General features: G+C 36.4%; 1 protein-coding gene across 2 annotated transcripts in view; it reads left to right on the top strand.

The window, feature by feature from the left end:
- The window catches only part of DZIP1L (DAZ interacting zinc finger protein 1 like), a 34,285-nt gene extending 26,230 nt beyond the window's left edge, over positions 1–8,055 (top strand). For both annotated transcript variants that reach the window (XM_032225995.1, XM_032225994.1), the window contains exons 13-16: positions 204–426; positions 3,130–3,347; positions 3,820–3,959; positions 5,364–8,055. In XM_032225995.1, coding sequence (XP_032081886.1) covers positions 204–426; positions 3,130–3,347; positions 3,820–3,959; positions 5,364–5,540 — 758 coding nt within the window. In that variant the 3' untranslated portion in view covers positions 5,541–8,055. The remainder of the gene's footprint in view (positions 1–203; positions 427–3,129; positions 3,348–3,819; positions 3,960–5,363) is intronic.
- The last annotated feature ends 8,764 nt before the right edge of the window (positions 8,056–16,819 follow it).

Raw genomic sequence — 16,819 nt, 5'->3', positions numbered from 1 at the left:
TTTTGTCATGTTAGAACTGCAAATCCTGCTTTTGTACTTGCATTAATGCTATTAGAGGTTATTCACAAAGCAAAGGAGATATAAACCTTGCATTTTGAAAAATGCTGTGAAATGCTCAGTGGTTCAGCTGTAATTGTTTTGATGTGGGAATCTTTAAGAGTGAATTGGTTTTTTTATGAAACGTTTTCAATCTTTTTCTTCAGAAAAAACCCAAAGAGGCCAGCATTCTCCACTCCAGGTTACACCTTTGAAGATTAGAACACACCCAGTAGAAGTACCATATTATGCCCTAGAGACACCCAAGCCAGCTCCTCGGAGCAAAGTTGGTTCCATGACTGGTTCAGTAGAGATTCCAAAGGTACCATCTCCAACTCTAATTAGAAGCAGTTCACCTTCTCTTCAACAATCTGCTGTCCACTTCCTCAGGTAGGTTCTGGATTATAATTGTATTTTCCTGATTTGATGTTTAACCTGTGCTCAATCTTCTTATAATTAAAGTCAATTATTTATTTATTGAATATAGTTGCCCATTCATTTGCATGACATTTAGGAAGCTTACCTACTGTAGTAATTGCAAATGTGGAAAATAATCAGTGAAAAAGCTTATAAAAACTTTGATAGTCACAGTTCAGCTCATTTGACAGACAAATGCAGACATAAATTCCACATTCAGGAATGCACTATGACTCTTTGTTGTGTACAGTTTGAGAATGCTGCATTTCTCTTCTCTGCTAGAAATAACAAAAGTTTAAAATTTCTTTTTAAAAATGAAGTAAGTTTATAAATGGAGGCTGGAAAAGAGAATAATTTAACATAGCTCTTAATCAGCTTCTCATTAAAATAGAATCTTTACAGAGCCCTGGAGAAAGTTTCACTAAAAAAAGCAGAGGAATTTTTGCTATGAAAAAAAATACTAGTTTGGAAACAATATAAATTTGCTTTACCTTTTTTCCTTTTTTGTGTGTGTTACCTACTCAAATTGAAATTCTGTATTTTTCTGTGCAAGTTAGGGAATTCTGGGTAATTCCAATCTTAGCCCTTCACATTATTAGAGGTTTTTATGATCTGTAAGAAGAAAAAACTGCTTCAGCATCTCCCCAAACAGTCTATTTTTCTTCTGTTTTGTAGCCTTCTTGTGGTCTGCCTGATTTGCAGTATAGCTTTTGTAATTTATCCTTTTTCATCAACTATTTTGCATTTAAATATTTAAATTCAGTAATATCTCTGCATGTCTCTTTTCTTTTAAAATAGTTTTTTAAATGGTTGTATTGGTCTAACTGCCAAGAAAAGGAGGAGGGTGAATTGTCTAATCAAATGCCTCCGTGCTAAGTAACCATACAGTTGCAATTTTAGCATGTAATTGCCAGAAACTGTACAGGTTGTTATGGCCTTCTCCTTAGTGAGGGGAGGAGTAGCCAGGATGGGTTGACCTTGTCCTCTCATTGATTAGGCTGAGTCAGATAAGCTCTTTGGGCCATGCCATAGTCAGCAGGTACCACCCAGTTATCGACTCAGCCCCTCAACGGGTGGCTGTGATCATCCCAAGCTCCTGGAATATTTTAAAGAAAGGACTGAACTCACCGGATTGCATTTGCTGCCTCCCTGCCTGAGTGAGTAACTGGCTCTTGGCTGATTCCCTGGCCTGGAAGAGAGAAAGAGAGCACACACAGCAAGCCCTTCAGGGCAACGCGCAACCCAGGTCATAAAGAGAGACCTAGGGCACTATTCGAGACTGCGGGTGAGGGGATGCTCCCCTGGAAGTCCCAAGAAAGCAGTCACATCGGAGAGGCTCAGCTGGTGCTGGAGCGCTCTGCTGCCTGTCCCCCCCAGGGGGTCGAGTGGGGCGTTTTTAAACACAGTGGAGTGCCTGAGAGAGATAGTGGCCCTCAGTAGCTCACAAAGTTTGGAAGAGAGCAGAGGAAGTGAGAGAAGAGCTTTCCACCAGCAGCAGAAGCTGCACGGCAGCCCCAAAGGCACAAGCTGCTTCCACGTGTTCCCAGGGAGAGGACCTTTTTGAATTTGGAGCCTGCGGCCATTTTGGAACCACGTGATCCAAGATAGCGGCGCCCAGCAGCACAGAGGATGCTGGCAGGACTCAACCTCCAGCCCAGCAGCCAGCATCCCCACCGGAAGAGCAGAGGAGCAGCTAAACAAGTCAGAGACTGCTACAGAGGCTGCTAAGGGAAGAGGAGGCAAGGCAAAGGCAAAAAGAAAGCACGTCTCCTCCAAGGGGGTCAAAGAAGCAGGCTGCAGCTCCAAGCCCCCAGGGACGTGTAAGCTTTGGTACATCCCATCCTGGATACTCCTCCCCTCACTATGGAGAAAAGGCGTTGGTCCTTACCTGATACGCCTCTTCTCATATTGGGGGAGGAGTATCATGAGGAGTATGTAACATGAGCATTATGTTTGATGGTTGAGCTGTTCTGTTGAAGAAATAAATAAAGGTTGAAACAGATAACGTCTGGAGTGGATGACACAGCGAGTCAGATAAGGTTCTTCGCCGATAACTGGGTGGTACCTGGTGAGCAGGGTGTGGCCCAAAGAGCTTATCTGACTCAGTCCAATCAATGAGAGGACAAGGTCAACCCATCCTGGATACTCCTCCCCCACTATGAAAAGAGGCGTATCAGGTAAGTATCTTTCACACACTTATGAGAAGGATGCCAGACATGGTATTCCTCGGCAGATAAATGTTTTAGCAAGAATTACCAAGTCACCTCTTCACATTAGGATGGACACCACCTGCCTTCACCCCTACAAGCTCCACCCCTACAAGCTCCACACTGATTTTTTGTAAGGTATTTTGGTGTTTGTTTGTAAACTGTTGGAGTTTACCTTTGAAAGAAAGGTGGGACATATTTTTTTACAAATAGGTCATTGATGTGTATTCCCTAGCTTGACTACTCTGAAAGTAGTTCGGATTCTATTAGGAAAGTTGCAAAACTTTCTCACAAAGCAAGGTCTCTATAATAATTGTTTATGGGTTTTATTCACTTCCTGACCCTAGATTGATTCTGGGCAGGTCACAACATAATGAAACAAGATAAAATACAGTAAGATACAATATAAAATGGTTCATAATGTTTACTCTTTTCCAATTTTTCCTTCTGTTGTGTTTCTCTCCTTTAGTACTTCACCTTTCAGCTCTGAGACTGAAGAGTCAGAGGAAGAAACAAACATGAGCTCTCCAAAACACACATCCCTCAAGACAGAACCAAAGCAGAGCAAACCTGTCCCCAGAGCAGCACAGGTGGACGAGAGTGAGTGGGATTCATCTGACACAGACTTTTCTAAAGAGAAACTTGGTATAGGAAAAAGTTCTTCAGTTGCAGCAGGAATTCATTCAGGTGACTATCATTTAATTGGGTTTATTACTGTCTTAATGTATACAAGTTTCAGTGTCAAAGAAGTAAAAAAAAGAGCAATCCAAATACTAAGATGTCTATCCACTACTTCAGTAATCAAATGATTACTATGAACTGGGACAACAGTTACCATGTTTTACATTTTTATGGGCTTAAATGACAGACAACTGAATTTTGGTTGTTGCTATTTTAATACCAATGTTTAGTAAATGAATTCTAAGTGAATTAAATACTACTATGGGGATTTGCCAGGGTGTGTTGCTATACTACAAAGCTGTAAAACATACATGATTATTTTTATAAAATTCAGTAAGAAGACATGAGTTAATAGTTGTTTAGGCTAAATAACATAAAGTAACCATTTCGTATGAGGCCTAGCAATATGCTGAAAGGCTGGTTAGTATGATGACGTCAACAATAATTCTGAGCCTAACTGACTCCTTGCTTCACTTAGAAACACTAGTGCAGTCAATGGCTAAAAATCTGGAGAAGAAACTGAACATGCCTGCAAAGAAGCCTCCAGGTGGCGTGAAGCTCTTTGCCGTACAAAGCAAAGAAGATGCTAAAACCAATCATCCCACAAAAAAGCTTCAGGTATTGGTGTTATTTTCAAAACACAAGAAGGTAGTAGGTAGTAATCTCTTAATTTTGCTTCCTAACAGTACAGCTCTTCTTCATAACTGATTCACTAGTCTGCACATTTCTAAGAAAGTTACATTGTATTCTGCAAGCCATGGTAGTAAATAGATTTAAGATTATTTACAAAAAGTAGAAAGATCAAGATAGCGAATACTTCAAGATTAGTCAATATGTTGTCAATGAAAAGAATGTTCATTGGGTTAATCCATAATTTTGGTTAAATTGCCTAAAGATTATGAGATCTACCACATTTTAGGAGCAAAAAAAATCAGATGGCCAACATCTGCAGAAAGGAAATACAGAAGATATTTGGATATCATGTAGTAATTGTCTAGACTTTTGTAAGATGGATCTGGTAGCCCTACTTTATAAATTCTCAGGTATTAAAGCTTTGAGTATAATGTTGATAACGTTATTTATAATGTATAATAATGTTCGGTATATTGAATTTAATATGTTTCTAGAATCCATATTTGTTTTTCTGTGACATTATTATTTATAAACACACATACACCACCTAGCAAATATCTAGTGCCCTCCACAACACTGGAAATACAATTTATGGATTTCTAGGACTCCTTAGATTGCCAGCATAGATAGAGAGCATCAGAAAGAGAAGGACTGCTGCAAATAATTTGTGAATATGCAAGGCAAAGTAGACATGGAGATGATAGTTAAAAGTTAGCAATGAGTTACTAGCATGTAATCATTTAATCAAAAGTGGATATTTTTAATAGCTAGAGACAACAGTTATTTTTAGTTTTTACCTCAAGGGCTAGAAACAACATGAGGCAGAGAAATGGTAGGGCCACAGCAACCATTAACGTTGGTCAGTAGTTTTCATCCAGGGACTGGGGAAAGGACTTTGTTTTTTACATTGTGTTAGGCCTGTAGGCTTAAAATGCAGTTTATTTCCCACCTCAACATCCTGGAAAACTTGTTAAATTTTGAAATGCTTCAAGAAACAGACTTGGAGCTAAAAGTTATCCACCCCTGTATGAAAGCCTGCCTAAATTGGTGAACGTTGTATGAATTCATTGATAAGCCATTCTTATTTAGACATTCGTGTGCAATGTCTAACAGCATTAAAACATCCTTAGAAATAGTATTTAGAAATAAATATTAAAATATATTTTAACAAGTTTTTACAAATGCTCAGTGAAAATTTCTGTTTAAATGCATATGTTTCCAAATCTATGTTTTATAAAATTCAGTGAAACATAAAATCTGATGGGTAATTGCAAATCATATATTTTTATTCACAAGGATCAAATCATTCATGCATTTCTTGGTGCATCCAATCTCTACAGGATTCCATCATTTGTTCTCTCTTTGTCTTCTCTTTTCTTCCTGATGTAGTTTGCCTGTGAAGAGGACAGTGATTTGGAGATTTCTTCCTTCGAGGAAATCAGCCAGCACTTGGAACCTGAAACTAAGATAAAGAAGCCACAGGGGGTGAAAGTTAGTGGGAGTTCCACTGGATTGCGGGGCACCAGTATCTTGACTTCCAGCACCACAAAGGCTGCGGCCTGGTGATTCCCACAGTTAGATGAGTACAGAACCCAGTTGATAGAAGAAGATTCCATGACAGAGAAATTAGATTAAATTTACTAATCACAAAGAAAGAACAAAAAATACCAAATACCAAAAGTATCACGTTCAAGGTTCTAGGTTCTGTACATAGTTTCAGAGCAAACATTTAATTAACATGAGTTTTTCTAGTGCTCCTAGATTTGTTCTTCTGTTTAAAGTAAATCTTGACATGATATTATAAATTAAATTTTCTCCAGAATACACAAGCCGATTCTTAGATCATGCACAACTATAGTGTTGTGCACTTGGGTCTGACTTAGTGTAGTATGTGAACCCAGCCTTCATGGACCATAGGATATGATTTAGCATTATATTATTAAAACAAAACAAATCTTAGCACAGTATATACATGCAGCAATAGATGTAAGGCTGAATCAAAAAGCAGCCATGGCATCATAGCCTCATTTGTGGGCTGTAATGAAATTTACAGTACACCTTTCACTGATGCTCTAAGTGAATTTAAGTGACTACAAGAGGGAAAGAGGTGTAATTGTTGTGATCTACTTAATGGGAAAGAGGCTTTTGCTATATTGTACTGTGATACATAATGTTTCTGAAAAAAATCTGAATTGTTTATGCAATTAGGCAATTTTTCCTTTCTAGTACTGTGATGGGTCCAACTTTTTTCTATTTTTGATAAGTTTGTGAATAGCTATAAAAGTAAATGAAATGAAAAGGCTTCAAACATTTTGTATCCCATCAGCCTTCAGTTTCATTCTTAGCTTGATTGCATTTCAATGTCTTAAGTGCAAACTACTTATTTAATTCTGAAATACTTTTAGCATTTTCAAAGTATTTAGGTAGCATCACATTGAAAATGCTAAAAGTATTTCAGAATTAAATAAGTAGTCTGCACTTCAGAATTACTGCACATTGAAGTGCAATCAATGTACAGTATTTTGGTTTTCGTTTTCTGAAAACCTTTTTCTTCTTTAATGATTTATTGTACTCTTTCCCTATCCCAAGGTCAGATCTATATTATTTCACAGATATACTTATTTAATTCTGAAATACTTTTAGCATTTTCAAAGTATTTTTATATTATATTTAGGTAGGATCACATTAAATCATTAAGGCAGAAGAAAAAAAAGTTTTCAGAAAATGAAAACCAAAATACACCCTTTCTCCATTTTGTTTGATCCAAGATGCGACAGGGAGAAAAAAACTGAGTGGGAGAAAAAAAACTGAGTGGCTTTCAAGATTCTGTTATTCTACTCTGCAACAATACTGAGCATTCTTGGAATCCCTATTGCTCTTCTTTCATAACTTTCCTATCTTGAAGGGTTGACAATATCATGAACCATGATTCATGAACCTCAACTTAAAATATTGGAAATTAATAATAACCACTTAAGAATAAAAATTAAGCAATAGGACTGAAAGGATCCAGATTCAGGTCCATCCTCAGTCATGAGAGCTCATAGGGACTTTAGGCCACCCCTGGCTCCAAAAGTCTAATCTAAAACACAAGATGGTTGTTGTGAAGATAAATAAAGATGGGAATGTTGTAATTGCTATCTTCAGCATTAGGAGGAAGAGTGGGATATGCTATATTCATCTCATACTCATTTCCCAGTTGGATTAATGCTATTCACTCTACATAGGGCTGCCCTTGAAAAACACTCAAGCTTCAATAAGCCCAGAATGCAGCACTCTGTACTATTTTGGATATCCCAAGGTTTGCCCAAATTACATTACTGTTGCCCAGATTTCATTGCCTGCCCATATTTTTTTAGGTACAATCCAAAGTGCTAGTTTTCATCTTTAAAGAATTTTATGGTACAGGGAAAGGTTATTTGTAGGAATATAACTTCCCAAGGATAGCCTATCCCACCAGTTCTGACAAGGTGAGCACAATCGAGGTCGCCCTGGGCCTACAAGATGGGCCTTCTCTGTTCTAGAATCTTCCATTACAACAACTACTCCCTGATTCAGAAAGCCCCAACCTTCTTAGCCTTCTAGAAGGTTTGAAGGCCTAGCTCTTCCACCAGAAACTGGCTGAAATGTTTGTTGGACCTCCTAATATACTGTAGGTGCAGTTCTTTTGGCAGTTTTATTATGCTACTTTGGTTGATGTATTATGGTTGCTTATAGATTTTTTTAAAAATGTATTTTCTAGGATTTGTTGTGAGGTACACAGGATTATCCATTTAAGATGAACAGTCATATAAATTTTAAAAATTAAATTTTATATATGTTTTATAAACATACAGAAATGCAGTATGCTTGTTCAAGCAAAAGAAAGGATGAACCACCTTTCTTAAGTATTGTTCTCCTAAACCACTACTAATAGGAATGACTTACAGTTACATTGGTTTCCAATGATGCATAAATCCTCCATGATAAGAAATGAATGAGAATGAGAGCTGGATTATCTACAAAAGCCCAATAACAATAGCAGTTAGACTTATATACCGCTTCATAGGGCTTTCAGCCCTCTAAGCGGTTTACAGAGTCAGCATATTGCCCCCAGCAACAATCCTCATTTTACCCACCTCGGAAGGATGGAAGGCTGAGTCAACCTTGAGCCAGTGAAATTTGAACAGCCGAACTGCAGAACTGCAGTCAGCTGAAGTAGCCTGCAGTGCTGCATTTAACCACTGTGCCACCTCAGCTCTTAAGATGCCCAAGAAGATGCTAATCTGACTATTCAGCAAGCAAACAAATGGTCCTCTGCTAACTGGACTTTTGGCTATCCTGACAAATCTCCATTCATGAAAAGTTAAGGAATGAGATATCCTCTGGCTTGAATAAGTCAGGCTGAGTCTGAACATTACGTTTTGCAGATATTTTTCTGGACCCTATTCTTCTTAAAATGTGGACCGTTCAATGTGGTCAGGCTGGCCCATAAATTACAACTTAATTTGAGTAGCTCTAGAAAATATATTTGAAACTGAAAAGTTGCTGGCTATTGCCACTTGATGGCACCATGTCTGAAGAAACATGCAATGTTTTTCCTGAGACTTTGCAAATGATATTTGCAATAAGAAAAGGGTTTTTCCCCCTAAAGCAAAGCATATAGAACTCCCAAAGGAGTAATAGTGAATAAGCCAGCCTTTATATGTTTCTAAATTGAAAGTCAAAGAAATAAAACTTTTTCTTGATTCTATTTTCTTCCATTCTTAATATGCCTTTTCCATACTGAGGTCAATGTTACAAAAAATTGCTCAAAACAATATTTCGCAAGGAATCATGAGGTATTCTTACCCACAAATTTTAAGCATAACTAGATTTTTCAAAATTGCTGAACTGAAAAAACTGGAGGGGGAATCAAACTGCACTTAGAAATGTTTGGAAAATGTTTAGTGGCTATACTTGAAATAGTGCAAATGAGTGTAAAATATTTGTTGGTTTTCCTTTAAATACTGTAGTGTAAATCAAAAATTCTTGTGGGGTTACATGAAATACCAAATGTCTTATGTATATGAAAAATTATCTTTTTTTGGCGGGTGGAAAAGGAGAAAGAAAATAAGAACATGACTATACCCTAAAGAGAGTCTAATACTTTTCAGTCACAGAGCTCTGTCTGTAAGTGAATATTTATAAATAATAATTATAAATTCTTAAAACTTAAAACATCAGACAGTGTTTCTGAAGAAAGGAAGATAGATATCATCTACCTTTCTACTATGTTTGCTTTTTCTCCTAATGTAAAATTAGGTACAGAGATATTTAATTTTTGGAATATTTCTAATGAAAGGAAAGGTGAAAAATTACAAGTCATTTGCTTATCTGGTAGATTCCTGGTTTCATCCCATCACAAAATAAAAAATTGAATGGATTTAGCAATTTTCATGGTGAAGTAATGTTTGGATTATAATATTAATACAAAATGTATACAAAGTATTGCATAAACTGTTCTAACTTATCTTTGTATACCCATGCAACTGCAGAGACATTATATTTATATGAAAGATTAAAGCTATATTTGTATCATCAGAACTTTTCTATGAATATTTGTTATGCCATAAGTAAAATGAGATAGTGGAGTACAAAGTAAAAGGGCTCCTAGTCCTATAAAATATCTGGAGATATTTGGGGGGGCAGCAGTTTTTGTTTGTTTTTTTTGTCTCTCATTTCTTTGTCTAAGTAAGAATGTGTGTTCTGAAGGCCAGGTGATTTTTATTTTTCGCATATGCTGTTATTGGAATCATAAAAGTCACACAACTCAGAACTATTGTAGCCTCCTGAAAGGCAGGAAGTTGAAAGAAGCTGGAATAGACAACCCCAGCATGATTTTTCTTGGTATCATTATTAACCTCTGCTGGGATGAGAACCCAGAAACTTGCAGCATGTGGTTTCAACTGACTCTTTAAAATTTTCATCCTCTCCTGCAAAGAAACAGTGTGGGAATCCTAAACTTTACAACAGTACTATGAATGGAGAAATTGAATAAAATATAATTTTACAATCATGACCATCTGAAGACATTGGAATATTATTCCATTTTCAATTTTAAAAAAAATACTGCAGATAATGGCATTTTTAATTGTAAAGAAGAAACATAACTTCTGAAAATTCTACAATGATCTGTTAAATGGCAGTTCTACATATATAATCACATTATATGAGGAAATGTAAAAAAAATATTCTTTTAAAAGGAGGGATGAGACTTTATACACTATATTTTGAAATAGCTTTATGATCCTAGCAAATACCAAGTAGAATTTATTTTCAAACAGTTCCTCAAACCAGCAAAATACAGAACAAATATCTACCTGGAAACAAAACTAAATTTGAAATGACTACAAAAAGAATAAAGTATAGTATGAACCAATTTTAAATAAAATATCATTAAATAATATTTTATACACAGCAATATAGAAGCAAAATAAGATTTTGAGATTGCCACAAGGTGGTGCTTTTTAGCCACTTAAGTATGAAGTGAAAAAAAAATAACAGGCAACCTGCATGGCTTTGCAATTCTGTGCAAGGAAAAACGTGACAGCAAATATTTGACCATTTCTAATTTGCTTTTATAAAATGTTTATTAGTTAGGATTTCTGTGTGAGCTGTATAACTTGTTCCTATAATCTCAAGAATTCCAGCCAAGAGGGTCGTTGCCAGTTAAGTTGGGATCTATGACCTCAATACACAATGCAGCCAGTTTGGTTCAGGCATCAGCCTAGAAGCCGGGAAACCATGAGGTCTAGTTCCACTTTAGGAACAAAGTCATCTGGTTGACCCTGGATTAGTGATTCTCAATTTAGGAAGGAGGCAGTAGCAAACCACTTCTGAAAAATCTTGCCACCAAAATTTCAGGAACTTGTTCCAGGTAGTCATGTGAGGTAAAAATCTAGCTACAAAATATACACACATGAATATATAGGAAAGTTTATATGCACACACTCATATATCAATTCTCCTATCTGTCCTCTGGCTAATCCAAACATGCATTATACCACAACTATTTTTTTAATCCAGGTACTTCACATCCCATTATTTCTGTGGAATTGAAATTTCCAGAATGTGCATAGCACTTTTGGTCACAAAGTTTTGATTGTTGCTGTATACCTGCAATCACGTGATCATGATTTCCAATGCTTCCTGCCAGCTTTCTACAAGCAAAAAATAAAGCAAAATCAATTGGGAAGCCAGTAGGAAATCCAAAGAACCCATTACTCCTGTTTTTCTGGTCATGTCAGTCTGCACTAAGTTCTCTCAAAGGATGAGCCAACAGGATCTGATATATATAGGAAAGTTTATGTGCACACACTCATATATCAATTCAGTATGTCTGTTTGTATGTGTGTGTCTCATCAGGAGAGGTCCTTTCTCCAAAGGAGCTCCATCTGGTGAAACCTAGCAGTATCTTTTCTGCTGTAATTATGCCTTCTGGATTATCATTCTCTTCCCAAGGTGAGATTTGTCTCACCTATTAATCTTGCATTAATCTTAAAACATGAGTTTCTTATTAGCCTTGGGGATCCCAAGGATAGCCTGCCAGCTGTATGAAATTGTGATGTTTGTTCTCCCTCTTTTTTTACTATGTTTGTTCTCCCTCTTTTTTTTACTTTATTCACTTTATATGCCTTTTTTATGTATTTTTCATTGTTTTTAGATTGCTTTGGAGTTTTTAATGGTTGGTATACAAACACATTTTTGTGAATTGGGTGACAATGTGCTATGAATAATGAATAACATATGCATTACATATTCAAATATGGTTACACATGCACAGATACATACATACATATACACAGATACATTTGGTAAAATATTAGCCCTTCTTCAGTGTGTGTAAAGTATCTAAAGAAATGGTGGCCCAGACCGGCATACTTGTTTAATGCATCTAGAGGACCTCAGATTGGGGAAAAACTATATACTGTATAAAAGAGAATAGAAATTTGTGTGGTAGTAAAAAGAAAATAGACTTCCAAAAAAATGTTTCCAATGTTAAAATTGGAATGTTAAGAATGTGCCCTGTAGAATTGTGTGAGCCGTGGTGGTACAGTGGTTAGAGTGCAGTACTGCTGTGTGCGGGCTGCCTGCAATTTAGCAGTTCGAATGTCACCAGCTCAAGGTTGACTCAGCCATCCATCCTTCCAAGGTCGGTAAAATGAAGACCCAGATTGTTGAGGGCAATATGCTGACACTGCAAACCTCTTAGAAAGGGCTGTAAAGCACTGTGAAGCAGTATATAAGTCTAAGTGTTATTGCTATTGCTTTTACCTTGCAACTCCAGCTTCCTCTAGTGAGATGGAAAGCTTGCTTAAGAAAGTAACAAGAGATGATGAGAAGAAATGAGATCTGAACAAGTCCCTCATTTGAATCAAATCTTCAAATCAGAGTCCTGGGCAATTCAGAGAGTTGAATTAAATGCTTGATCTAAAAATAAAGATTTGAAGTCCTTAATGAGAAGTTAAAATGTATCTAGATATCAAGCATTTCTTGGAAAGGGGGTAATAAGAAAATAATAAAGGAAGACAAAAATCGTACACATGGAATTCCAAATAAAGTAAATCAGTCAGCCTAATTAGCTAACATATAATCCCCTTGAATAAAATCTTGAATTTTAGCCCATGTTCAAAGTCCATGGCAAAGTAGATGTCTGGGAAAAGTTAATTCAGGCCTCTTGTTCCTTGTCTCCCTTTTCCTGATTCTGAGTCCTGAACTCATTTTTATAGAATATAGAGTTAAGTGAAATTGAGCTTTTTTGGAGAAATAAATGCTTTGCTTAATCAAGGAAAATGTTCCATTTATATCATCTTGGGTATAGCAAGCAAATTAAAAAAAGTGGTTAAATCCACTTTCTTAATGATTCTTGATGGAATGATAAAGACACTCAATTGTTTTCACTAATTGTGTCAAAGCATACATGGATTTTTACAGGAAAAGGTTTTGCAAGAACAAAAACCAAATTCCCATTTCTTTGAACTCTCATCATGTGCTCAATTTACTAAAAGCTTTTGTAGGCACCAGTAAACAATAACCATACACTTTAATACAACTACCTTGGTTCCTAGAACTTCGTTGCAAGCAAGCAACGAAGCAAACAAGAACTTTCTTTTGCAACAGAATCAGAATGAAGATTAAGGAAGAGCAGGAATCTGTTTTATCCAACACTGTTCATCTTCTTGGTTGGCAGATGCAACTGGATTTCACAAATTCTATGTCCGGTCAGAATACTGATAACATCTATTCTTATATGTGTTGCTTAGTTAATATTCTAGAATCAATTATTAAAGCTGGAAAATTTATACTCTATTCTTATGACAAGGTACAGGATTATATCTATGTTTCATAGTACAATAACAAAGCCATTGTTTTCTACAAATCTATGCAACTTATATTTTTGTTTGATAAATCACTCATATGAAATTCCTGAAAGACTTAGATATTGCTACAAACAATTATTATTAAATTGTAATTCAAGATTTGACATAAGGGTGAAACTACAAGTGTATTAATTATAAGAACTGTGTACGTAATTCAAGGTAAGTGTAATTATTTAAATTTAATTTATTTTTGTTTCAGCCTTGCTTGTTTTTTCCATGCCATTAAAGGACAAGCATAACCCTTTTTTGAAACTATTACAAAAAGCCTTATTGGTTTATAAGATTATTCCACACTAGCTTTATTAACTTTACAAACAGATGAACAATTGTTATTGATGATGAGTAATGTCCCCACTTTGGAAGCATTAATGAGGCTGTGATTCAAGAATTATGAATATCTCACATTCAAATTGGCTAAATTAAATTTAAATAATAACAATACAATAATAATAATGCAAACACTCTTTCATATACAGATTTCCCAGGGAATGAGTCATTACATTAATTAAATGCCACTAAGGGTCGCAATATTCATTCCTTCAGATCAAAACAAATAAGTATGACACCTCTGAACACTAATTTCCAAACCAGAAAACAATACATAACAGATGTTAAAGAGATTGTGCTACACTACAGTTGATTAGAGCAAAAAGCCAGATATTATCACTGGCTATCTCTCCCGCAACTGATGAACAAGATACGTTTTGACTAAGAAGCAACTCAATATGTGTCAATTGTTCTGAGTTTCATAGTTAGATGCAACATAATGATGAATGCATAGAAATAATGCAGATACTTTCATTGCTACTTGAGGATCATCCAGAATACTGAATCAGCATTGATCACATCTGGAATGGCTTGTTTTAACTTTCAATTTCAGTCTTCCTTAATATGAAATATACAGGCAACCTGGAAACTCAAATTCTGTAGCCTCCAGAGTGCTGCCAATATTCAGTGATAAATTACTATTGGTTAGCATGTTTAATAGGTTTAGATGGAAAAGATAAAGGAAATACCAGCCATGATTAAAATGGGATTTTAAAAATTCAGATTTACTGTCTTGATATCATGTGTGACTGGCCATGCTTTCTGTGTCCCTTGAGGACTGAAAAAAACAAAAGTACCATCTTTGATGAATATTGGAGGTTATTTATGCCTGTGCATATAAGCTTTCATCTAGCCATTCATTCTGTTAAAATGTGTTATTGAATCCACATAGATACTTTCTAAAGCAGGATTTAACTAAGTAATGACAATTTTGGCAACCCAAATATTTTTCATGCCCTTCTACTGCCTGCCTGTTCAAATTAAGAAGCTTGGGGTTTTCTGTCAGTCAGATTGCATATACATTTTGTACAGAAGCAAGTAAAGTTCAAAAGTCAGGATGAAATGACCGAGTCTCTTGTCCTTGTGCAATTCTGCAAATAGACCTTCCAGACTATCTAGTTCCTGACATCACCTTTCACCCTTGTCAGTAACCTTCCCTCCTGATTTTCCTTTGAATGATTAGAAAAGGACCACAAAGAGGAAGCATGTACTCAGCTTGCTATTCAACTCATGATGTGCTGAGTTGATTCTTCATTCACCTCATCAATACTGAACAGCACTAAGGCCAGTAATGCAATGTGAAATCTCTTCAACTGTGTGCTTGTTGGCAACATGAGAGCCCACTCAAACCTTCTCGACTGGTAGTAACTTCCAGGTACAACAACTGTTTATTTGTGAGAAGAGAGGCTTGAGATGGAAGGGGTGGAGATGTAATCTTTTTATTTGAAGATACACATGTATAACTGGTAGAATCGACTAGGCAAGCATGATTAATAACCCTTGTAACTCCCTAAGTCTTCTCAGCAATGTGCTTTCCAAACTCATTCTATTTGTTGTCTGCAGGTTTTTCATTATGGATATTTGAGTTATTTTCACCTTTATCTAGGGCTAATGAGTGTATGGATACTTTGAAAAGTGACACTTATTTTACTAGAAATCATATTGAAATGTATACTTTGGACAAAATTAATATTTATTCACTAATATCAATTGTGAAATCATGCAGATCTCAGGATTTGTTATGTTAAAAATGTTTAAAAGAATAGGTTAATGAAACAATGTAACAGAAATGAAAGTATATGAAAGTAATACCTTATAAAAATAGTCCAATTAAACATTCCTATTTCTTTGCCTACTAATAGCAGTGTGCCTTTTATAGCATATTTGACAAAGTGGTATTATCTGCTTTATAGCATCAATAGATCCCCTTAAGCATTTCTGTCTTTGTTATGGATGTAACCACTCGCAATTGTTTTTTGTTTGAAAGTTCAATACTTTACCTTTTCAAAAATATATTAAAATTATTTCATGTTCTTAGTGTATTGCTCACTCATAATACATATGAGAAAAGGAAGAACGTAAAGAGATTACAGACTTAGAGAACACAATAAATGTGTAAATCCATCGCAGACAATGTTTTTTTAAAGTTCGCATTAAAGGGAAGGAACTTATTTTTTTTTAATCAAGTTGAATTGAGAAACAGGTACCCTGATAATTCTTTGGCACAAAGATTTGTTTGTAATGACATGAGACAACAAATTTAGCCTTCCCACAAGGGAAATAGAAATGAACAAAAGCTTAATCCAAAATAATTGTGTTTCTTTTTGCAAAGATGAGACTTGAAAACAACCCAAGACAATGAAATCCTATTACCAGCATGTACCACTGGGATTAGGGTAGGTCTGTGCCCAATGTGAAGATGCATTTTATGCAAATAGGGATGTTAATATATAATATGACTTGTATGGATCCTTTATTCAATAACATTCAGAAAATTGTTGTCTGGAATCTTCGGATTTGATCTTTATATGGTGTAAATTGGCAGACTTCCCCTATCCATGAATGTGGTAAGTCAAAAGAACACTGGCACAATGATTTTCTTTCCTAACAGAACAGAGAGAAAGTGGATGCTAAAAGTATGAAATCACACAAAACTCCAAGCAAATCAGGAAACTGTATTCCCACAGTATTGCAAAAAAAGCAGAACTTTACATGCCTACTACTGGTTCAGACAGTGTTCTCTAAATGTGGAGAAAGGAAGCAAGTTATATTTGCATTAATAAAGCACAATAAGACTTAGTATGGTTTAATGCAGTGATCCCCAACCCCCGGTCCGCGGACCGGTGCCGGGCCGTGGAGTACCTGGCACCGGGCCGCGCAGCGGCCGGGGGCCATGATCGCTGCAGCGGCCGGGGGCCATGATCCCTGCTGCCTCTTCACCCACACGCGCAGCCTGAGATCAACCCCGGGACTCGAACCTGAGAGCCGCCTCTCCGGTCCAAACCCCACTCCCACCCCGGCCGCCCGCCCGGCCGCCTTGGTAGCCCGTGGAGACGGAGCGCGTTCGGTTCGCCGCTACCTGGGGGCGCCGTCCCCATGACATCACCGCGGAGTCCT

Source organism: Thamnophis elegans, chromosome 10 (genome assembly GCF_009769535.1).
Source record: "Thamnophis elegans isolate rThaEle1 chromosome 10, rThaEle1.pri, whole genome shotgun sequence".
Classification (NCBI taxonomy): Eukaryota; Metazoa; Chordata; class Lepidosauria; order Squamata; family Colubridae; genus Thamnophis; species Thamnophis elegans.
Note: the sequence above shows the minus strand (reverse complement) of the source record. Positions and strands in the feature narration are given on the sequence as shown.